This window comes from Suricata suricatta, chromosome 12 (assembly GCF_006229205.1).
Source record: "Suricata suricatta isolate VVHF042 chromosome 12, meerkat_22Aug2017_6uvM2_HiC, whole genome shotgun sequence".
Lineage (NCBI taxonomy): Eukaryota > Metazoa > Chordata > Mammalia > Carnivora > Herpestidae > Suricata > Suricata suricatta.
Window position 1 is genome coordinate 68,236,349 of NC_043711.1, and position 25,230 is coordinate 68,261,578.

General features: G+C 35.9%; 1 protein-coding gene across 1 annotated transcript in view; it reads right to left on the reverse strand.

Annotated features, from left to right (window-relative positions):
• Positions 1 to 25,230, reverse strand: part of LOC115274017 (ADP-ribose glycohydrolase MACROD2-like) — a 368,638-nt gene that overhangs the window by 283,736 nt on the left and 59,672 nt on the right. Inside the window, exon 3 of the mRNA XM_029917379.1 lies at positions 9,726 to 9,833. Coding sequence (XP_029773239.1) covers positions 9,726 to 9,833 — 108 coding nt within the window. The remainder of the gene's footprint in view (positions 1 to 9,725; positions 9,834 to 25,230) is intronic.

Sequence of the window (25,230 nt, forward strand, 5' to 3'; positions counted from 1 at the left end):
ACAAAGTCTTCTTAGATAGGACACCAAAAGTACAACAAGAAAAAATAGAAAAATTAGACTTCATCAAAATTGAAAACTTCTGTGCTTCAAGGATGCCATCAAGAACGTGAAGAGGCTGCTCACAGAATGGGAGAAAAGTTTTTGCAAATCTCCTATATGATAAGGGAATTGAATTTAGAATATATAAGAACTCCTACAACTCAATAACAAAAAGACAGATAATCCAACCAAAAAGGGAGCACGGATCTGAATATACATTTCTCCAGATAAACAAATGGTCAATAAGCACATGAAAAGATGTTCAACACCATTAGCCACTAGGGAAATGCAAATCGAAACCACAATGAAGAATGTATTTAATGTCACTGAATTACCTATTTACAAAGAGTTAAAATGATAAATATTATGTTGTATATATATTACCACAACTTAAAAAAAATACAGTGAGGGGCTCCTGGATGGCTCAGTGGGTTAAGCATCTAACTTGGGCTCAGGTCATGAGCTCATGGGTCCCTGAGTTCAGGCTCTGTGATGACTGCTTTGGATTCTGTCTCCCCCTCTCTCTCTGCCCCTCCCCCACTTGCAGTCTGCCTCTCTCTCTCTCTCTCAAAAGTAAATAAACATTAAAAAAAAAGAAAGAAAAAAAAACTTTCACACTCCCATTATTTCACTTCAAAGAATTTATTCCAAGGGAATAATTAATCAATGATTTTACAAAGATCTACCTGCTAGGATGTTTGTCTCACCCTGAATATAAACAATAACAATCTTGAAACAATCTAAATCTCCAACATTGAGAGATTTAGATTAAATAAATTAATACTCATAGGTATGACTGAATATGATGTAGCTTTTTAAAATGGCATATAAAAATAACTATAATATTTCAAAAGCAAAAAAATTAAGCAGCATTTTGTAAAACTCAAAATACATCTATGAAATGAAAAGAACCCAAAGCATAAACACTGAACTAAAAAATAAGGGGTAAATGTTTTATTTTTCTTTGTATTTTATATTTTCCTTAAATATTAAAGCACATTCCTTCCATAATCAGACCCCAACAAAATCTAATAATATTTTTAATTCAGTTGACCACCAGTATGTGTGAGAAACAAAATATAAGTTTTCTTACATGCATTAAAGAATTCTCAGAGAAAAATATACCTGAAAACACAGAACAAATGCCCAAGCAACTGCTACCACTTTCTCTCTCAATTCTTTTTTTTAATTTTAGTCTCTCAAAGTCCTTTGAGGACTGTGTTACTAATTAATTCCTAGCGTTATTCCTCCAAAAGTACATCAGGGGTCAAAAATAGAAGATGAAAACTCAGAGGGAACTTATTGACAGCCATCAAACCCCGTGGCAATTATTTTCTCTTGAGCATTATCTTCTAATTCCTTAGAAGATTTAATGTTTTGCTTTTTTCCACAATTCCTTCAGAAAAAACTATAGACTACAAAAACAAAGAAGTGATAAGTCAAAGAGTAGACATATTTTGAAAAATATCCTGGGATGCAGAATTAACAAATAAAAAATGATTCACATCACAATGCCTCCTTTCACTCCATCCTCAGTGTTGAATATTTTTATTGTATATTAATTGGGAATTTCATTGGGTTTTTTTTAAGTTTCATGTTCATATTCCTAACCAGGTTTTCTATTAGATATTTTTCTTTTTTTTAATTGAGGAAAGCTCATATTTGTTATTACTATTATCATTATTATTATTATTACTATAACAAGAGTAAACCTTTGTCATATAGGTTGCTAATATTTCTTCCCAATCTGACATTTATTTTTTAAATATATTTATGGTATGACTTTTTCTTGAAGCATTCAAGAATATTTATATTGGGGTACCTGAGTGGCCCAGTGGATTAAGCATCCAACTCTTGATCTCTGCTCATGTCATGATCTCATTGGTCACAAATTCAAGCCCTGCACTAATGACGCAAAGTCAGCTTGGGATTCTCTCTCTTCTGCTCTCTCTGTGCCTCCCCCACTTATGTGCTCACTCTCTTGCAGACTCGCACTCTCTCTCTCTCTCCCTCTCTCAAAATAAATAAATAAATATTTCTTTAAAAAGTATATGTTATCAGTTCTTCAGTCTTTCCTTTTGGTTCCTTTCTTTGTTATTGAATTCAAAGTGATTTTCCCCACCCAGATAAGAGACATAATACCTTATATTTTCTTCTATCTTTTAAGTGGTTTCTTTAGTTTATATTAAACTCCACACAGAATTTATATTCATGAAAGGTGTGAGGAGTGATGTATATTTTTTAATTATTAGAGTATTTTAATTTGGAATTGTGTGACTCCTCCCCCCACTTTTGCCATTTGTCTGTCATTTCAGATTTTTCTTGGCTAATATCACTCTTTTATTCTACTAGATACATTTTAGAATTATTTTATTAATTCAAAATCAAAACAAAAAAACAAAAACAACTACCATCAGAACAAAATTCCAGGAATATCAATGGAATTTTGATTAGATATTTAGGCTATTCTAAGAGTTTTGACATTTTTAACATGTCCTCCAATCTAGGAATGGTGATGGTTAAAAGTTTTATTTAAATAATGTTTTCCCAAGTACTTCCTGTTTTCTGTCTATCCTTAAAAAAAAGGAAAGACACCAAGACCCTTATAACTGGAAGCTCACACTTAAACCTGTAGCCATGGTTAAGAATCTGTCTCAAAAAATGGTTCTTTTCACACCTGCCTATTCAAACATATCCCACAGCTATCAACAGTGAAGATTTTGAAACTTTTCATCAATTCTGGCATAGCATAGGAGGGGAAGTGAAGGGAAAGAGTGATGTATAGTAATTCTTTCCCTTTTGTCTATAGATAGATATCTATTCACAGAAATACACACACACACACACGTACACACACACACACACACAGAAATTATGTAAAAATGTTCACTAAAGTACTAATAATCCAAAACTGGAAATTACTGAAATGCCCATCAATAGTAGATTGATAGAGAAATTGTGTCATATTCACAAAAGGAAATATTATATAACAATAAAAATGATCTATATACAACAAAATAGATAAATCTTACCTATGTAACAGTGAACTAAAAGAGCCAAATATTGAAAAACATATATGATATGGTCCCAATTATATGAAATGCAAAAAAAAATAAATAAATAAAAGTCATGTATAACACTGGAAGCCAGAGCAGTAAATATACTATCCTACACTGACTACAAAACATTAGCGTGTAGTAAGGGCTCATCCAACATACTATAATGTTCTGCTCTTTGATCTGGATGGGGTTACACTGAGCTGTACACTTATATGTGTGTGTTTGTGATTATTATTTCTCAATAAAATATTATAAGAAAAACATATAACACAGAAATTCAACAAAGAATAAAACTTAACTGCTTTGCTAGTAGAGATGAAATTTATATTAAATGAAGCAGTTGTTATCAATTCTGTCATAAAATATTTCTGAGAGTAAATGAACCTATTTTCTCAATGATCTAGATTCTAATTTCAAATATGCTTTATTTAGGTTTTACTAAATGAATACATAGAAATAACATTTATTTTAAGCAAATGGAGATGATTATTCAAGAAAACTTCTATAAAATAAAATTTCTTCCTTCGTACGCAGTCCCAGAACATGATTTACCTGCGTACCTGTGTAGATATTCTATATCAACTTTTCTTTTTTTTTCTTTTTTTATGTTTACTTATTTATTTTTTTGAGACAATGAGAGCACATGTGAGTGGGGGAGGGACAGAGAGGGAGACGCAATCCGAAGCAAGTTCCAGGCTCTGAGCTGTCAGCAGAGAGCCTGTCGCAGGGCTCAAATCCACAAACTGTGAGTTCCTGACCTGAGCTGAAGTCAGACACTTAACTCATTGAGCCACCAGCTTAGCTGACTGAGCCACCCAGGCACCCCCCAACTTTTCTTTTAATTAAATTATGCCCAGCTATTAAATTATCATCTATCCAATCACGTCACTATCCCAATTTTTGAGACAATTAGGACATTCACAATTGATACAGTAAAAAAAATCATTAAAGTAACCTAAAACAATTACTCTAGACCATTAGTCCATAAAAATTATTACCAACAATGTTATAGAAAGTTGGCATTTAACATAAAGCCTCAGAATTATACAACTTTTCCTTGACAAAATTCAAATGAATAGTATAACAACTAGAGTTATGGACACGTAGGACAAACCCATTTTATTGGTCTAGCTGTGCAGAAGACTTGAAAAACATGCAACATTACCTTGTGACATTCAAAGAAAAAATCAGTTTTCTGAGATTCTAACTAACTGCGTATATACTAGGCACTGTGTAAAGTGCTTTGTATACTTTATCTCTTTCCATTTTCACAACAGTCCTAGGAAGCAGGTTCCATTATTAATCTCCATCTTACCCATGAACAAACTAAGGCTCAGAAAAGTTACATAATTTACTGAAGGTCAATTGGTCAGAAAGTTAAAGCGACACATTCAACATGATGATTGCTCTCAAGGTGCCTAGATGGCTCAATCGGTTCAACATGTGACAGTTTCACGAGCTTGTGCCGCGGAGCCTCCTTAGGATCCTCTCTCTCTACCTCTCTCTGCCGCACCCCCACTTATGCTATCTCTGTCTCTCCCAAAATAAATAAACTTAAAAAATAAAATAAAATATGAAATAAAATAATGATTGCTCTGACTCCAAGCCCTCCATGATTTACCACAATGTAAATGTACCTCTCCTTGGCATGCTGGGGTAGGAACAAGAATTAAAATAAGCAAATCCATCTTCCTCATTTTCCACTTTTAAAATCCTATTTATGGCAAACTGAATTAATCTTTGGCCAATGATAACCCATTAGATTTGGAGTATTAACTCTTTCATGACACAATTCACAAATGAATAACAATTATATTGCCTATAAAATATTTTTCTGTGATTACAGCAATATCGTTTCTAATGATAACCATAAGTTAGATGAATGCATTCTCCCCTGAGCTTTAGCAGAAACCACAACACTTTGACCAATAGCCTTAATACAAAATTATACAATGACATAGTCACAGTAAACAGATCACCCTATACTCTGCTATATACAAAAACCTATACATGAATCTCCATAGCAGCTCTATTGGTTACAGCAAAATACTTTAGAGAACCCAGAAGTCCCTCAGTGGGAGCATGGTATAAACTGGTATATCAATGTAAGGGACCTCTATTCAGAAATAAAAAAGTCCAACCATCTGATTGGACCTCAAGGGCTTTATATTTAGTGAAAAACATCAATCTCAGAAGGCTAAATGCTTATGATTCCATTAATATAATATTCTTAAGATGACAAAACTACAGAGATGAAGAATGGGGGTGGAGGATGGAAAGGGGAGGGCACAGAGGTGGATACTACAACAGAGGGAGTTCTTTCATGATAATCGAACAGTTCTGTATCTTGAGTATGGTAGTGGTTACATGAATCTGTAAATGGATAAGACTTCAGAGAACTATACACACACACATGAATGCAGGGGAAAAAATGGTGAAAACTGAATAAGGTCGACAGTTTAGTTAATAGTACTATACCAATGTCAACTTCCTGGTTTTGATATTGTAATATAGCTATATTATGTCACCATTGGGGGAGGCTTACACAGGTGGAGGTGACGGGTATACAGGTCTCTTTGTACTATATTTTTTTAAGTTTATTTATTTTGAGAGAGAGAGAGAGAGAGAGGGAGAGAGAGAGAGACTGAGCAAATGGGGAAGGGGCAGAAAGAAGGAAAGAAAGGGAACACCAAGCAGGCTCTGCACCACCATTGAGAACACAATGCAGGGCTCAACCTCATCATGAACCACGAGATCATGACCTGAACCAAAGTCAGGCACTTAACCAACTGAGCCACCCAGATTCTCCTACTCTTTGTACTCTCTTTGCAATTTCCTACAATTATCTCAACATAAAAAGCTTAAACAAAAAAATGGCCCTGGGTATGAGAACCTGAATTTGAACCTGAGTCTGCCTGATTCTAAAACTTGTGCTACTGCTCTTTAGACCCTACTGCCTACAAAATCTGTTTTGTTAAAATATAACAAATATGCATTAGTACCTATGAAAAAGAATAAAATCATAAGAGGCTCATCCTAGGTCACATTTAAGGAAATCCTAAGTTCAAAAAGTACTTTATTAGGAAAAAGTTTAAATATCAAATCATTCATGGCAAGTAAGCCTAGGTGTTCCAATGAACTAATATTAACATAAACATGGAAAGAGAACTTTAGAAGTTTGATAGGAAGCGATGTTTGGACTGCTTTGGCACCCTGACTGGGGGGCACTGCCTCTCACTCCCCTCTCACTAGAGGCAGCTCTGGAGTCTTCTGCCATGCTGCCTTGTTCACCTCAAAGATTAACAACTGTTCCTCTCTTTACACACCAGGTAAACAAACTGCACAGCAGAAAGCTGTAAATAGAGTCATTACACTGTACATTTGGCATCTCTTTTCCACATACCGAGGAACTTCCTAATGAGGTTGTCCTTGTGAAATGCAGAACATGGCCAAATTATAATATAATTCAGCCAGACAGGTGAGCTAAAGGTACCAAATGGTTTCTGTGAGTGAGTGAAAGTGACTGCCTGCCTTCACATTAATTCAGCAATCCCTTGTCCACACTATGTGGCAGCTATGAAAAAATTACACATACAGGAAAGCCCAAGAATCAAAATAATGATGGGATGTTTTTTCCTATTAGTGATGTTCTTCTGTTTAGCACCAGTTTAGTTCAATAAAATTTCAATAAAAATTATCCCATAATTATTTTTAATGTTTTTTTTATTTTTGAGAGAGAACATGTGCTTGAACAGAAAAGGAGCAGAGACAGAGGAGCACAGAAGATCTGAAGTGGGCTCTGTGTTGACAACAGAGAGCCCAATGAGGGCTCCATCCGATGAACCAGGAAAATCATGACCTGAGCCGAAGTTGGACACTTAACGGACTGAGCCACCCAGGTGCTCCCACCTCATACTTATTTTTGCTGATTGATCAAATAAGTCATTTTTAAAATCAGAGCCAAATTGTTTCACTATATCAAGTCCTCAGTGCTGAACGTTTTATTGCCCCAAGGTGCTTTGAAGCATATGGTTCAGTTGCATGTAGTTTAATTTAACACATATACAGTATCAAGTATTTATTAAGAACATATGGCATGACATTACTTTGGAAGGTGAAACAAATAATGGAAAAGATACCAGTCTATAGCCTCAAAGGGGAGATATACATGTACACAGTTAACAAAACCCAAGAAAAACCATAATTGCTGCTATTATTAAGTGTGCTAACATAGCAAATTCAATGTTATGTTAATAACAAGAAAGAGAAAAGTCAAGAGTGATCTTCAGGTATTTAAGAAGAAAATACATGTCATTAGTTGTACTCCACAGAACAGAACTAGGATTAACAGCTAGAAATTACAAGAATATACAGGAAGACTGGTGTCCATAAAAGCCTTTACATTTTTTAAATTTAAGCTTACATGTGTATAGCATTTAGAACATAATAAATCACTAATGACTTGATAACTACAATAATATCTGATTAAACCTCTGTACTGGAGGGGTACCTGGGTGGTGCAGTCGGTTAAGCATCTGACTTTGGCTCAGGTCATGATCTCATGGTTTGTGGGTTTGAGCCCCACATCAGGCTCTGTGCTGACAGCTAACTCAGAGCCTGGAGCCTGTCTTCAGATTCTGTGTCTCCCTCTCTCTCTGACCCTCCCCTGCTCATGCTGTCTGTCTGTCTGTCTGTCTCTCTCTCTCTCTCTCTCTTTCTCTCTCTCTCAAAAATAAATAAAACATTTTAAAACAACTTTAAAAAAAACTCTCTGTACTGGAGAGGAGTTAATGAGATTCTTTCTAAGGGCACGTCTTCCCAAAAGGCCCCATAGATCAGAGGAAAGCACCTTGATACCCAGGGCCACAAATGAACAGTCCATAGAGACTAGGTAAAAAAGAAACTTGTAGCCTATGAGGTGGCATGAAGATGGAATTCTATCCAAAGTAAGCGATTCATATTGAGTGCTGATTAAATGACCGAGGCTGATCCTCTCTCATGTAAAGTTTTGCATTTCAGAGAGGAAGCAGAGGAGAAAAAAATTACAGAGGAATCAGAAGAAGAGAAAAAGAAAAACAGCTGTGACTGGCAAAGCAAATACAGTACAAAGCAACTGACAGCCAATTCTGAGAGAATCACAAGCTGACTAGGCTTCCCCAGGCTTCCTGCTAGAAGTCTATTTATCTTCTAAACAATGTTCCAGTTCTTGTGAGACCCTTCTGTTCACCCACCAAAAGCATGTTCCTACTATCCTCTGTGAATTTATTCATCACCAGAGGAAACCTTAAGACAATGTTGAACTTCACATGAACCCTGTACTCCTGGAAAACAGACTGCCAAAAAATTACCCTTCACCCTTTTGTGTTCTAGGAAACATCTTACCAGCACAGAAATATGCTTCCCCATGTGACTTAGATAAAACTCATGGATGACCCCTTGTAACCTATGACAAGACCAAGATATATCCTCCAAATTCGCATTCCTTCATTCATAAATGATTAGCTAAACTGTTTGTTTCCAATGACAACTCTGATTGGTCAACAGCTCTAACTGGAGTTGACCAAACTTTCGTAAGACTTTTCTCCTGGTTTCAAACCCCTGGACTTTGACCCATCCTTGAGCAATGGAAGGCGAACAATCCTTCTTGAATGATCCCTCCCAAGAATCAGCTGACCTCAGGGAAGAATATTCCCTGATCAACTGTCCAATCATGCCATCCACTCATCCCAGTCTCCCACACCCAATTCTCTTTAGCCTGTTTACTCCTCCCTACAAAAGAAAAATTCCTTTATGTTTGACCTTTGAGGTGCTTATAGATCTCCTGGTCAAATGGCTCTTCCTGTTGCCATATCCTCCTCCTCCTATCACAATAGTACTCTTCCCTTTACTGTAATAATCTTTTTGCCTTTACTGTAACAACAAAGCCTTTCCTTACCTAAGTCCAAATTTATTTTTATTTGGCATTTTCAATCTGAAAAAAGCCTACTTTTATAAAACACAAGTTAAAATCATTGAATATCCTTTTATTATTGACATTTATTTTTAGAATCACAACTACTATGTATTTGATATATAGCCACATAATAAAATATATAGGCGATATTACCATAAATAAGTTAACTTCCCCAGTTTTAAAACATAAAAATTACTTATTAAAATAATTAGAATGAAGCATTTCATAGCAAACATGAAAAGTAGCAACCAACTGTGATTTAGAAATCACAGAAATAATTACTTTCTAGTTTACTTTTTTCTGCTGTAGTTCAATTATCTCTTTACAACCTATTCAAATGAATTTGTTTTTATGTTGGCAAATTATTAACCAAGCATGAAACCAACAATAACAGAGCTGCTAAAGTTCCTTCTGAGGAACTTTCTGCAATAATCTACCACTTTTCCAAAGGTCCAGTACCCTAGTCTCAACTTAGCATGGATACCATGAGTTAGCAAATTAACTGCAGCACATCCATAATATAAATCTTCAGTGTTCTTAATCCAGAAGAGAACTACATAAGGTATGTCTATACCAGGAAGGACATATTTTTCTAAAATACCTACATTCCTGTTTATGAAAATTATTTTAAGATAAAACTAATATAATACATCATAAAAAAATCAAGTACTCACCCGCATTGACTATAGCATCTACCTCAAGCAATGTGATGTCACCTCTATAGAGAGAAACTTTTTCACTCAAACTTTTCTTCAACTGTGATGTTTCCTGAGTATTTTCTTCTGTAATTAAAAAAAAAGTAATATATATCAATAGTATAGTCTCTATTTATTTAAATAAATACAATTTTGATACAACAGCCAATATGGATCACAATCTGATATACTAGACAAGTGGAAATAAATGTGTAAGTACCAAGGGTGTGGCTTATTCTATATTTATTATGTATTCGTCAATACAAATGCAGTGCATTACATATGTACTAGGCATTCAATAGATTTAGACATGTTATATTGGTCAAAAAAAATCAATGTTTCTTCCTATTATTATGAAAATAACAATTTTAAAATAAAATTATGAACCACCAAGTTTCATAAGAAAAAATATACAACTACCAAAACAAAAATAAATTTTTGATTTGAAAAAACAAATATTCTTTTTGAAAAGAATATTCACCCAGAACAAAAAACATGTAGGTTCTACTCTTTGCTACTTCTAAGTAAAATGCCCCTGGGTGAATGGGTCAAACTGCTTGTCATATCAAATTGTATTAACCTTTCACTCTAGAGGGCGCTGCCAGATTTAAAAGAGAAAAGTTCTGTCCTGCACACAGCAGCCAGCAAACTGGTATGTTGAAAACAAGCCAAAACATTACATTCTACAACTTGACCTATTTTTAAGTCTTTTATGGATATACTATAATTTAAGATTCATTCTTTAGTAATGTTAAGACAGTAAACAAAGCTGTACAAAACCAATGCTTTAGAAAACATTATATTACTATACATAGAGAGCTTTATAATATACCTCTAAGAAACCTGACTTATAAACTCAGATTTTTTAAAGTGTTTATGAGGGGCACCTGGGTGGCCCAGTCAGTTAAGCCTCCGACTTCAGCTGAGGTCATGATGTCACGTTCGTGGGTTCGAGCCCCGCGTTGGGCTCTGTGCTGACAGCTCAGAGCCTGGAGCCTGCTTCCGATTCTGTGCCTCCCTCTCTCTCTGCCCCTCCCCGCTCATGCTCTGACTCTCTCTGTCTCAGAAATAAATAAAACATTAAAAAAAATTTTTTTAAGTGTTTATGATCTATGCAAATTTTTCAAGGGGGAAGATAATGCTATCAGTTCACACTGACACTCTTAAATGAGCATACAATTTTGAAGTATTTAGAAGATTAAAGATGATAGGTTACAAGTCACTTACATTGTCTTTGGGCCCCCAGAGCCACAGAAAAAAAATTGACCAAGACTAAGGATATGATCTTGGGCCACAAAAGTGATCTCAAGTCTCTCTCTGTCTCCAAGGTATCCCCTTCTTTGTAACCACTCTCCTTAGAGGATTCTAATCAAAATACTCATTACTGTTGACAATAGTAGTAGTAGTAATAATAATGAGGAGGAGGAGGAGAAGATGGGGAAATTGTATGTGAAAAGAACAGAGAAAGACATTAGAGGACCTCAAAATAAAAAAATAAAATTAAAAACCACCTCAAGGGCTTCTCCAGTACTACCTACATTTGTCAGGTAATGGCTAAGAGCACACACTTTACTACCAGACTGTCTCTGTTCAAATTTTGCTCTGCCAGTTAACAATTGGCAAGTTTATTTATTTTCTCCATGCCTCAGTCTGTAAATTACTGGCTCCTTCACAATTATGAGTTCGTAATACTTAGAATAATATCTGCTCCACAGTAAGCTATCAACAAACACTACCTTTTTCTTAACAAAGGATTTACAAAAGTGACAAGTTATGTTAGCATCTGCATTCAGAAAAGCCCAGCAGTTAAGAAATATTTTCAAACAATATTATTTTGAAAAATGTATCATTACATTTATTATCATCATCGTTGTTACTGTTGTTGTTTTACCCATCAGTGAAAGAGATCAGATTTTGTTTGTGCTCTTCTCAGGCCAATGCCTGGCCATTGACAAAGACTTTGAGCCAGAAGGCCACACCTAGTTTCTAGTCTTACTACTTTTACCAAATTAGAAAGTCCTGATTCTCAATTAAAGATTACTGAATAAGAATAAATACTTGGTAGTTTGTCAAAAAAAAGTCAAGGTATTTGACTACTGTAAACCTGAAATTATAAATACTTCTCACTGATGAGTTTCAGAACTCCATCAGGCATTAAATTGATAAGCATATCACAAATGAAGCATAACATTTGACTTTCCAACTAGGGATACAAAGTAGACAGATTTCTAATCCTTCCTAACATTGCATTTAGTTCTAAAAAGTATTTCTTCATTTGTGCATGAAGCATTATATATGTAAAACTGTATTTGTACTAATGTGACTTTTCAATGGATGTGACAATAAATCATGTATTTGTTTCTCCAAATATAAAGATATTATTAAAGACTGGTATTGGAAAGACTTAAAGTTTAAGCCATTTAAATTTTTTTAATGTTTATTTATTTTTGAAAGAGAAAGAGATAGACAGAGCATGAGCAGAGGAGGGGCAGAGAGAGAGGCACAGAATCTGAAGCAGGCTCCTGGCTCTGAGCTGTCAGCGCAGAGCCTGACACAGAGCTCTAACTCACAAACTGTGAGATAATGACCTGAGCCGAAGTCTAATGCTCAACCAACTGAGCCACACAGGCGCACCAAAGTTTAAGCCATTTATACCACATTTCATTTTCTTAAAAGAAATCCTCATCTCTCATCTACAAATTTTAAATTTTTGATAATTTGAGTCTGAAGTAAAGTTTTAATTAAATTCAACATATCAAATAAATACACTGTTACATTTTATTCAAATAAATTACTCAAAATGGTCTTATTAGAATCATCAGCATCATAAATAAATACGAGATGAGCATCCTTCTTGCTCATAGCCAGACTTATACTTGCTGCCCAATTTCTCACATGGTATATGAAAAAGGCTTAAATGTACTCAAGAACTATAATTTGAAAGTATAATTTGAGCTATAATTTGAGTATAATTTGCTACCTTATGGACATTCTATCTGTATACAAAAACTAAGTCACATTTTGCACATAATTGGCTTTGTCTAACTACAAATTGAAATATCTGTCAATGTGCACATATGACAGTAATTGTTTTTCCAGAATGCATACTATTCATATTGTAAAACATATAAACAATACCAAAAGAGCTAGACAGTAACTAAAGTAATATGTTTTTACTGTTTTGATTTTTATTCTGAAAAATACTACAATTGGGAAAAAAAGATCTCAGTACAGAATGGGGCTCAGTTCCCAATACAGCAAGGACAAGTAAGAATTTACAACCAAGGCGCAGAATCAATGGAAGGAAAATTACCAAGAAGAAACATTAGAGGCAGGGGGAGATTCTGATTGGACACACTTAGGCTTCTTGCTATAGGCAGGCTAGGGTGATCAGACATCACCTAGGGTGTGAAAGGGGATGTGGAATCTGATCAATATTGAGGGTGGGATATTCTCTCTAAACTGATTAGGCAGAATTCTTACTAAAACTATAATATGTAGGGCTTGCAAAGACATGGAAACTATTTTTAGGCAGACATATTCAACATGAAACAAAGCTTGTCATCATCTCAAGTTATTTCCCAGTTAACTATTTATACAGCACATGCATGTTAGGCAAGCAGCATAAAAGCAAAAACCTAAAAAAGTTAAATAAATGGATTTTTCTTTTGCTGCTATGTTTGATATACAAGAAGTCATGAATATCAGGCAATTAATTTTTCCTACATTTTTACTTATACATTTGGTCTTGGGTTGAATTTAAAAATTTTATAATCTTAAACATCTAGATATAATACAACTTAATTTGTTGTACCCAAGTACAATAGAATGTACGTTCTTATCATACTGCTGCTAACTCAGAAGACAGTTATTTTTATTAAGCCTACAATAATAAACTAGTAACATTTACAAAAAATTTACTCAAGTCATATAAACTTGATAAGCAAAGTATTTGGATTAGTTTCTGTTTCTGAGCATTTTAGGAATATTTTTTATAAGCTCTCATTTACCTTTTGGCCAATCTGAATAGAGTTCCTTTATGGAACTGTATGGATTAATTTGGTAATACAATCCAAACACAGAAAAATATCACATATAAATATACACATACATAAAAACAGATACAAAGATCTTATAGCTTTCATTCTAAAATTTTAGCCATGAATCAGGTAAAACACAGTAATATACTCTAGTTTATACTTCCATTGATATTATAATCTAAATTATGTTTCAGGCAGAAGGAAAAAGCCAAGGTAACCTGTCCAGTAGGAGAGCTAATGCTTTTTAACCCATATTTGTGGAGGAGACTTTCAAGATCTTTCATTTGCCCTGATATATAATCGTATAGAGGCTATACATGGAAATTTTAGGTGAGAAACCGGCTGAGGAGACATCAAGCAGCTCTCTGGATATCTCCAAAGCTTATCTGAGTGTATAAAGCATCCAATGTGTTTCCAATTATCTTCTCTTCCTTTTCATCTGTAAGTAGTTGCTTTCAGGAGTCCCTGAGTCCCTTGAGAACCCTGAGGAGAAGGAGGGAGCCTAAAGTCCAAATGACTATAGGGAGTTGAGAAGCTGCAGTGGGAAGGGAAAAGTCTTGCAAGGGGGACAGAGGGATGCTCAAGATAGAAATCTGAAGATGTACATACCAAGGAATTCAAGGGAGTTGAAAAGTAGATCAACAACTATAAGGGGAGGAAGGAGGATCAGAAGCAAAGAGAAGGGAGAGATCTTAAAGGAGCCAGTTCCAGGGAGATCGTAAGTTTTCCAAAAGAAGCCACTGAAGTTCCAAATTATCCTTGGCAAAGTCATGCCAGCAAGAATGAAAGTAGGCAGCGATGGCAGACCATATAATCAGCAAAATCTCAAGAAGGGCATTTCAGTGGACTGATAAGTTCCCAAGAAAGAAGCAGGATGAACTAAAGAAAACAGAGAGGCCTATGCAGAGCCAGAAAAACCCTTCGCATCCCAGGAGTAAATTGCCACTGAAAAAGCTAAGAAGAAAGACTTCCAGCCCAAGAATTACCTTTCGAACAAAGAAGCCTGGGCCTCTAATCCAGTTTCAGAGAGTACATTTAGAATCTTAAGATTAATGACTGTCATCTCGGGCACTCGCTCAGGAGTTAGCCTCACCAAGAGATCCCCAATCAGTCAGGAGTGAAGACAAAAGGCTTCAAAAATCAGATAAAGATGGCAATCAGACATCCAGGGTAGGGAATACTCTCTAAATTGACTTAGCAAGATTCTTGCTAACACCGGGCTATGTAGGTCTACCAAGAATGGGTACCAGTCAAGAAAAGGGCTTAGAGGAACCAAAGTCAGGCTAAATGAAAAGTCTACAAAAAGTCTAATACCATGTGACATTCAAAAGAAGTATTTGAAAAAGAAATTGTTCCTTCTACTTCCTACACTGAGGAATAGTGACAAATAATATTTGATATTAACTTTGGATTAGTTTTATTATCATTTGTTTGTAATAGTTTGGTTGTCTGAAAAAAATGTGAAGACCTCAATATGGAGGAAAAATATAATAGTGGTTATCTCATCTAGTTTATCCATTAGCATAATGTCTGCCTTTCATTGTCTTTGAGCTATTATACAATTCTGTAAGTTACAGAAAGCAGATAAATATGTAAATGGTTCTTGTCCATGGAAATACAAATAAATTATGTTCCCTTGAATGCAACTGATATTGTCCTGTGGTCAATTTGCATTTATTTGCAAATTCCTTTCAGAGTTCCTTACTACCTATATATGTGATCCCCTTAAATTCTCTTCTGAACCAGAGTTAAGTAAAATTGTTCATAAGTGTTTATTTTATATCTGTATGAATCATAATCTCATCTTTATAAAAAACATTTCTCTCTAATGGACATTTTTATTTAGTTCTAGTTTATTTAATTAATTTGTATATAACATTTACTAGGTACCAGGTATTGTTCTAATGCTTATAAATATTAGCTCCTAGCATCCTAACAAATATATGTACTATATGTTTCTAATATTCCCTCTATGTAGATAAGGAAGCTAAAGCATATAGAAAGGAGATGGTTTGACAAAGCACATATAACTGGTAAGTACAAACGTGGGATTTGAACTCAGACAGCCCATGCTCTTACCCAATATGCTACCCAAGCTCTCATTTACCCATTTTTATTTCAAAGAGTCCAATTCTGAATTAGATGCCTATTGTCTAAGTTCCTTCACTCTCTTTATTACAAACATAGGAATTTCCCCCTAAAAGCATAATGTGTTTTTTGTCCTAGAAAAAAAGTGTAATTGGTTTATCAATGTGGTTACCACATCCTGACAATAATACAAAGGCCTCAGAGGTTTCTTGGTACTATTTGACAATGGTTTGTAACATACAACACACAAGGGATTAGAAGACTACATAGTAAAATCAAATTTTCTGATATTAATCATTTGTCTTCTATTTATATTTTCTCTTGTTTGCTTATGCAAGATCATGTAATTTACAGATTATTTATCCCAACACATACTCTATTTGCACTGGGACTCTGTTTACTATTTACATTTATGACTTAATTTGAAATTCTGGAATCCATGTTACAATTTCACTTCTTTTCTTAGGCATCAATTAAACCACTTTAAAGATATTAATCCCTTTTATGAAGTAAGAGTATAATGCAATGCTATAGTAAAATCCTTAGTAACTCACTAATGACATTAAGATACACTAGGAGAAGCAAACTTTGTTAACGGAATCTTAAGATTAACTGACCAATATTATCATATTTTAAAAGCATAGCTTTTAAGACTATAATTGATAACAGAATTTTCATAAAAATCACAATTATATTTTACATTTCAAACTTTTAAAAATATAAATAAAACTTATCACTTTCCCTTGGAACAGCCAAACTACCTAAAGATCACTTGATAAACAGCTAAGGGGTCCCCTGACCATGTTTAGAAAGCAAAAATGCTGGAGGATGGCCATATGAAGGGCCTAGGAATAGTCTAAATTCTTAAGTTCTCTCATGCTAACATCCTCAGTATTCTAGGAACCATGGGTACCAATGAGTTGGCTTGGGTAGTATACTTCTTCCGCTCAAAATTAAAAAAGTAAAGATCATACAAAATTAAAAAAGTAAAGATCAAACAAATAGCTATAGAAATTAATGTTTACATTAAATCAAATTTATAATCAAGATGATGAGAAAACTATTGGGTTCATTAAGAGGCTCTGAGGACACACAGCCTCAGAACTCAAGGAACCCCAGGGATGGAGGCTATGTTCCTCAGATTATATCATAAAACCGGCCAGCCTATTGATCTGTGACCCCTCTATCTCCTATGATCATGCCTGCCTAATAACCATGATGTCATATTCCAGATTCCTGCCTGTTTAGCCCTCCCAATTTAACAGCTCACTTCTTTAATTGGTCTGAGACTCAATCCTCCTGCCTTTCTTCCTAGCTCCAACTTCCACAGAGCTTCCATGGATGAAAATCTCAACAACAGATTCTTTTTTTTTTTTCCCCTTCAGCTCTGGGACTCCAAACAAAACCTGTCAGGGAGAGTCAAGGAAATCTTCAAATAAAGTGCTCATGTTTCAGTGAAACCTCACTGATTAGGGAAGCAGGCATTCCAGGCATGATAGTCATGCTAAGTAATGCAGGAAATACAAGTCCAGATCAGATATGAACTCCACATTCTAGCAGAATGATAATAAAGCATACAAACAACTTCAATACATGGAATAGTATTATCAATGCCATAACAAAGACTCAAAGTTCTCTGAGTTTCAGACAGGGAAAACACATTCAGTAAAGTTCTATAAAAGTGGAATTTCCAAGCTGAGTTTTAAAGGATCAGTAAGAGTACCAGAAAGCTGTAGAATGGGATAAAGGTAACATCATCGAAGGGCATTCCTAAGTCACAGGAGCAGAAAATAGAATATGCACTAAGGAAAAATACGAATTCATCCAGAAAGGAAATATGGAGACCACTACAAACTGAGAAACTACTCAGGTTTGAACCAAAGGCAGAAGTCCTTGGATAGTGGCTGTTTGAGATCCCTTAGTCACAAATTGACAGGTTTGCTGAAGATTTTCTTCAGCTTAAATAGCATCATTACTGTTTTTGCCTTTGAAATTACATTTTAAATTTTACTTAAATTTTAGCATTCAAAATCACCTTTCACACTAAATGTGAGATTTTACATCAAACTTAGATTTCCTACTTTGAAAAATCAAAAGATCTAGAAATACCCGCATCCTAACCCACATGTGAGCAGAGGCTATGTACCCTTTGCATAAGCATCTTTCATTTTCCAATTGTAACAGAGTATAGTTATGTGTAAACTAGGCTAACCTCACTCAGTTATGTTACCTGCCTGTTTCCCACAGACATTTGGTTGTTAGATCTAAAGGATTAATGACTACAAACCCCAGGTATCTATCAGAAATCTATTAGAAACAGAAAATAGTCACTGAAGTGTCATGAAAGAAACATGAAGCAAGTTTCCATTAAATAAGAATAAATATTTGTGTATCAAACAATAAAACTATAATCAAAACCTATATTGGGATCTAGACTGTGGTAAAAATATAGTAACCCTGAAAAACAAAATTAAAACAAAAAAAAAACTATTGCTCTCCTTAATTGACTGATTTACATATAAATAAAAAGCATTACTAAAAAAATTCAGTAACTAAGAAGAGCCAAAAAGACTTCAAAAGAATCCCATTTCTCTGTATCTATTCCTTTATATAGTACTCTTCCACAATGACTCTGGACTTTTCCATGTAATTGCCTTTGACCAATGGGACATCAACAAACATGACCCAAGCAGAGGCTTAATGAGTGCTTACACATTAATGTTTGCCTTCTCTAGCTATGCTAAGCTATGTGACAAAGTCTATAACAGACTACTGCAGAATAAGAGCTCACTTAGAACAGAGATAAACCATCTCAGATGAGGCTCCCTAGGGCAACCAGCCTGACAACTGCCAGCCAGATACGTGAAACCATCCAGGACAGCTAGTCCCAGCCAACCCACCTGCTAACTGTAGTACCTCCTGAGTAACCAGAAAATGAAGAGTAATAACAAAAACAATATTGTTTGAAGCCACAAAATCTTGGAAGAGTTTGTTGCACAGTAAAGCTGATATCGGAAGGAAGAAGAGGAGGAGGGGCTTCAAAGCAGAGAATTTGAAGACTGAATGAAGTTCAAACAAAAATGAAGTTGCAGGGGCACTTTGGTGGCACAGTCAGTTGGGAATCCAACTTCAGCTCAGGTCATGATCTCACAGTTTGTAGGTTCGAGCCCCACATTGAGCTCCACACTGACAGGGTAGAGACTACTTGGGATTCTCTCTCTCCTTCTCTCTTTGCTCATCTTCCACCCATGCTTTCTCTCAAAATAAATACAACTTTTTGAAAACTTTTTAAAAATATAAATAAAACTTTTTTGAAAAAATAACTTTAAAAAATGAGGTTGAAAACTCCAAGCATAACACCTGCAATAAGTTATCTCAGGAGAGAAGGTCTTCTAATCTAACATCTGCAACACCTGAAAAAAATCATAAGATTTAAGAATGAATGGATATCCCAGAATAGAGAGGAATGTATGTAGACAAGGAGGGAAGGGGGGAGTGCTCAGCATTGTACCTTCAAATAACAATAATAGATCAATTTGTATACATCCTAATTCTACCCTATTTCCTAAAATGTTATGTTCACAATTTTACCCATCTGTTTTGTATGGCCTGTTTCTCTATATTAACATTGAACCATGATAACCACTCCATTGAGATAATCTAAAGAAACTGAGGCACATGAAGATTAAGCAACTAACTTGCAAAAGTGTCCTACTACTGACAGCTGAAGTATGAACCCTGGAAATGTGGTTTTAAAACCTATGTGTTGGAGGAGGCAATATGGCGGAGAAGAAAGGAGCTCTGTAAACTTCATCTGCCCCATCGATCGAACTGAGAAGGACATTATTCTTATCTGCAAGAGTGGGAGGAGAAAATACAGACTCCAGAAAGAAGACAACCTCAAAGATGCCTGAGTGAGTGAGTGCGAACTGGGGAGATTGGAAAACGGGCCAGCCCAAGAGGGGCAGGGGAAGTGGGAGCCCTAGCCCAACACAGGGAAAGTGTGCAGAGCCCCTGAGAGACAAAGGGAAGAGAAAGAAACTGAACACACTGACAGCACTGTCTCTAGAGAAGAGATAAAGAACCTTTAACTCACGATGGAGAGAAAAACTCTCACTCCATATACAATCACTGGGCAGCATGAATCCCAGGTGACACCAGGAAAAACAGCTCCCACCCCTACACGATCCCATCAGGGAGTTGGCAGCAGCCACGGAAACACACCTCACCTGCGGCAGCGCACCTCTCCTCTGGCAGCAGCAGTGCAAATATGGGGTGGCACCAGAAAAAACAGCCCCCACCCCTACGCCATCCCAGCAGGGAGTTGGCAGTGGCAGCGGCTGCAGGAGCACACCAAGGCTGTGGGAGCACACCTCGCCTATGGCAGTGGTGGCGCAAATCCTGGCAGGCACCAAGAGAAGCTGCTCCCTCCCACTACGAGATCCTGGCTAAGAAGTTGGCCCCCAAAGTGAGTAAATGTCATCTGTAGTAGCATTAAAGTGCATGGACTAGGACTTTGAGGCAAGGAGAGCCTGGAAAATACAGCTTGGCTCGCCCGTGGCACAAGGAGATCTGACTCATAAGAATGGCTTGCAGTGCTTAGTTCTAGCAGAGCGTGGGGTGCCACCATTCTTCTCTCCACAATTACCAAGGTGGGGCCTCCAAGAGCAGCCCCAGAAATCTACCTACACCAAACCACATATATCTGCTAGAGGGAGCTGCTGCTTTTTTCTCGTACTTATTTTTTATTGTTATTACCTTTTTTATGCTTTTTTAAATTTTTACTCTTTATTTTCCTTTCTCCCTCTTTTTTTTTTGCCATCCAGATATATTCTCCCTTATCTTATCCTTATCTTTCCCCTTGACTAGTTACACACTTTTAGACTGTCCGTTGTCCTTTGTTGTCTCTGCCACCCCCTTTATTTTTTTCTTCTCTTCTTTTCTTTTCTTCTCCTTCCTCTCCCTTCCTTTTCTTTTCTTCCTTTCCCCCTTTTAATTTGTTTGTTTGTTTGATTTGTCTGTGTGTTTGTGTGTTGTTCCCTGTGTGTCTATCTGTTTTCCTTTTCAAGGCTACCCCAAGAAACAACCCAAAGAATGCATGATGGAGAGTCCCAAACATCAATGAGTAAGGATATAAAATAATCAAAGGCACAACAAGAGAAACTGAGAGACACCATTAAAAGAACATTTCCTGAAATGACAGAACCTAGACAGTCAATAAGCCTCCTTTAAAAGAATAACATGAACAGGTGCACAGTGCACAACGAGCTTTTAAAACTGACATGATATATATACAATGAAGTATGACATGGCAATGAGAAAGAATGAAATATGGCCATTTGTAGCAAAGTGGATGGACATCGAGGGTGTCATTCTAAGCGAAATAAGTCAGGCGAAGAAGGACAGATACCACATGTTTGTACTCATAGGTCTAACAGGAAAAACCTAACAGAGGACCATGGGGAGGGGAAGGGGGAAAGAGAGTTGGGGAGAGAGAGGGACACAAATCATGAGAGACAACTGAATACTGAAAACAAACTGAGGGCTGAAGGGGGTGGCGGGAAGCGAGTGATGGTCATGGAGGAGGGCACTTGTGGAAAGAAGCACTGGGTATTATATGGAAACCAATTTGACAATAAACTATGACAGAAGCTAAAATAAAACTAAAAATTAAGAGGAAGTGAAACTTAAAGTTCAAACAAAAACAAAAACCTGACAAGAGACAGAAAGCTAACCAAAATGACAAAATGAAAGAACACTCTAATAAAGAAACTCTAAGAAGAAGTCACAGCCACAGAACTGCTCAAAACAGATATAAGCAACATAACTGAGGAAGAACTTAGAACAACTGTCATAAAATTAATCCCTGGACTTGAAAAAAGCATCAGAGAAGCTACTGATACAATGACTAGGGACTTTCAAAATAGCGGTAATGAGATTAAAAAGCCTGTAAATAAGGTGAATAATAAAATGCAGGTGGCCACCTCACCGATTGAAGAGGCAGAGAGAAGACTAGGTGAATTAGAAGATACAGTTTTACCAAAAGAGGTATCCAAGAAAAAATAAAGAGAGAGAGAGAGAGAGAAATTGATTCAGGAACAGGAAAGGAGAATTATAGACCTGAGTGATAAAATTAAACAGAACAACACTGATATCATAAGAATTTCTGAAGAAAAAGAGAAAAGGTTCGGAAGGGGTGCTTGATCAAATTATAGCTGAGACCTTCCCAAATCTGGGGAAGGAAAAAGACATTGATATCCAAGAGGAACAGAGAACTCCCCTCAGACATAACTTGAATTGACTTTCGGCATGACATATCATAGTGAAACTGGCAAAATAGAAGAATAAAGAGAGAATACTGAAAGCAGCTAGGGATAAAAAGACCCTAATATACAAAGGAAAACCTATCAGAGTGGTTACAAACCTATCTAATGAAACGTGGCAGGCCAGGAAGGAATGGCAGGAAATCTTCAATGTGATGAACAGAAAAAACATGCAGCCAAGAATCCTTTATCCAGCAAGCCTGTCATTCAAAATAGATGGAGATATAAAGGTGTTCCCAAACAAACAAAAATTGAAAGAATTCATGACCACCAAACCAGCCCTACAAGAAAGCCTAAGAGAGAATCTATAAGGGAAATGATGCAAATACAAGGTGCCGGAGACACCACTATAAACATGAATTCTATGGAGAACACAATGGATCTAAACCCATACTTTTCAATAATAATACTCAATGTAAATGGGCTGAAGGCTCCAACCAAATGACACAGGGTAGCAGAATGGATGAAAAAACAAAATCCATCTATTTGCTGTCTACAAGAGACTCATTTTAGACCTGAAGACATCCTCAGATTAAAAGTAAAGGGATGGAGAAATATCTATCATGCGACTGGAAGCCAAAAGAAAGCTGGAGTAGCCATACTTATATCAGACAAACTGGACATTAAAGGAAAGGCAGTAACAAGAGATGAAGAAGAACATTATATAATAATTACAGGATCTCTCCATCAGGAAGAGCTAACAATTATAAACATCCATGTGCCAAATTTGGAAGTTCCCAAATACATAAAACAATTAATCACAAACACAAACAATCCTATTGATAAGAATGTGCTAATTGCAAGGGACTGTAATACTCCACTGATAGCAATGGATAGATCAACCAGACAGAAAATCACTAAAGAAACAATGGACCTGAACGAGACATTGGAACAGATGGTATTAATAGAAGTATTTAGAACTCTGCATCCTAAAGTTAGGAAATTCACCTTCTTTTTGAGTGCACATGGCACATTCTCCAAGATAGATCCATACTGGGGCATAAAGCAGCCCTCCATAAATAAAAACGAATTGAGATTAGACTATGAACACTTTCAGATCATACTGCTATGAAACTTGAAATTAACCACGGGAAAAAGTCTGGAAAACCTCCAAAAATGTGGAGGTTAAAAACCACCCTACTATAGAATGATTAGGCTAATCAGGCAATTAGAGAAGAAATTAAAAAATATATGGAAACAAAGGAAAACAAAAATACAACAATCCAATATCTCTGGGATGCAGCGAAGAGGAAAGTATATTGCAATCCAGGCCTATTTCAACAAACCTAAAAAAGCACAAATTCAAAATCTAACAGAGCACCTACTGGAACTATAAGGGGAGCAGCAAGAGCACCCCAAACCCAGCAGAAGAAAAGAAGTAATAAAGATCAGGGCATAAATAAACAATATAAAATCCAAAAACACAGTTGAGCAGATGAACAAAACCAAGAGTTGGTTCTTTGAAAAAATAAACAAAATTGATAAACCTCTAGCCAGGCTCCTTAGAAAGAAAAGAGAGCACGCAGATAGACAAAAGCATGAATGAAAATGGATCTATTACAACCAATCCCTTAGAAATACAAGCAGTCATTAGAGATTACTATGAAAAACTATATGACGACAAACTGGACAACCTAGAAGAAATGGACAAATTCCTAAACATACATTCACTACCAAAATTCAAACAGGAAGAGATAGAAAGCATGAATAGACCAATAATCAGTGAAATCGAATCCATTATCAAAAATCACCAAATGAATAAGAGCCCAGGGCCAGATGGATTCCCAGGGGAATTCTATCAGACATTTAAAACAGAGCTAATACCCATTATTCTCAAGCTATTCCAAAAAATAGAAATAGAAGGAAAACTTCCAGACTCATTCTACGAAGCCAGCATCACCTTGATTCCCAAATCAGACAGAAACCCAGCAAAAAAAAAAGAGAACTGGAGACCAACATCCTTAATGAAAACAGATGCAAAAATACTCAACAAGATACTAGCAAATTGAATTCAACAGCATATAAAAAGAATTAGCCATCATGATCAAGTGGGATTCATTCCTGGGTTACAGGGCTGGTTCAATAGTCACAAACCCATCAATGTGATATATTACATTAACAAAAGAAAAGATAAAAACCATATGATCCTTTCGATAGATACAGAAAAAGCATTTGACAAAATATAGCACCGATTCTTAATAAAAACCCTAGAGAAAGTCCATACAGAAGGAACTTACTTAACCATTATAAAAGCAATTTATGAAAAGCCCACAGCTAATATCATCCTCAATGGGGAAAAACTGAGAGCTTTCCCCCTGAAATCAGGAACATGACACGGTGTCCACTCTCACCACTATTGTTTTACATAGTGTTGAAAGTCCTAGCATCAGCAATCAGACAACAAAGAAAGATAAAAGGCATCAGAATCAGCAAAGAAGAAGTCAAACTTTCACTTTTCACAAATGACTTGATACTCTCCATGGAAAATGCAATCGACTCCACCAGAAGCCTTCTAGGACTGATCAGTGAATTCAGTAGAGTTTCAGGGTACAAAAGCAATGTACAGAAATCGGTTGCATTCCTATACACCAATAATGAAACAATGGAAAGAGAAATCAAGAAACTGATCCCATCTATAATTGCACAAAAAAGCATTAAAAAAACCTAAAAGTAAACCAAACCAAGGACGTAAAAGACCTATATGATGAAAACTATAAAATACTTATGAAAGAAATTGAAGACACCAAGAAATGGAAAAATATTTCATGTTCATGAATCAGAAGAATCAACACTGTGAAAATGTCATTACTACCCAAAGCAATCTACACGGTCAATGCAATTCCCATCAAAATTGCACCAGCATTCTTCTCAAAAATAGAACAAGCTATCCTAAAATTTGAATGGAACCACAAAAGACCCTGGATAGCCAACATAATATTGAAGAAGAAAACCAAAATGTGAGGCATCACAATCCCAGACTTTGGCCTCTACTACAAAGCTGTCATCATCAAGACAGTATGGTATTGGCACAAA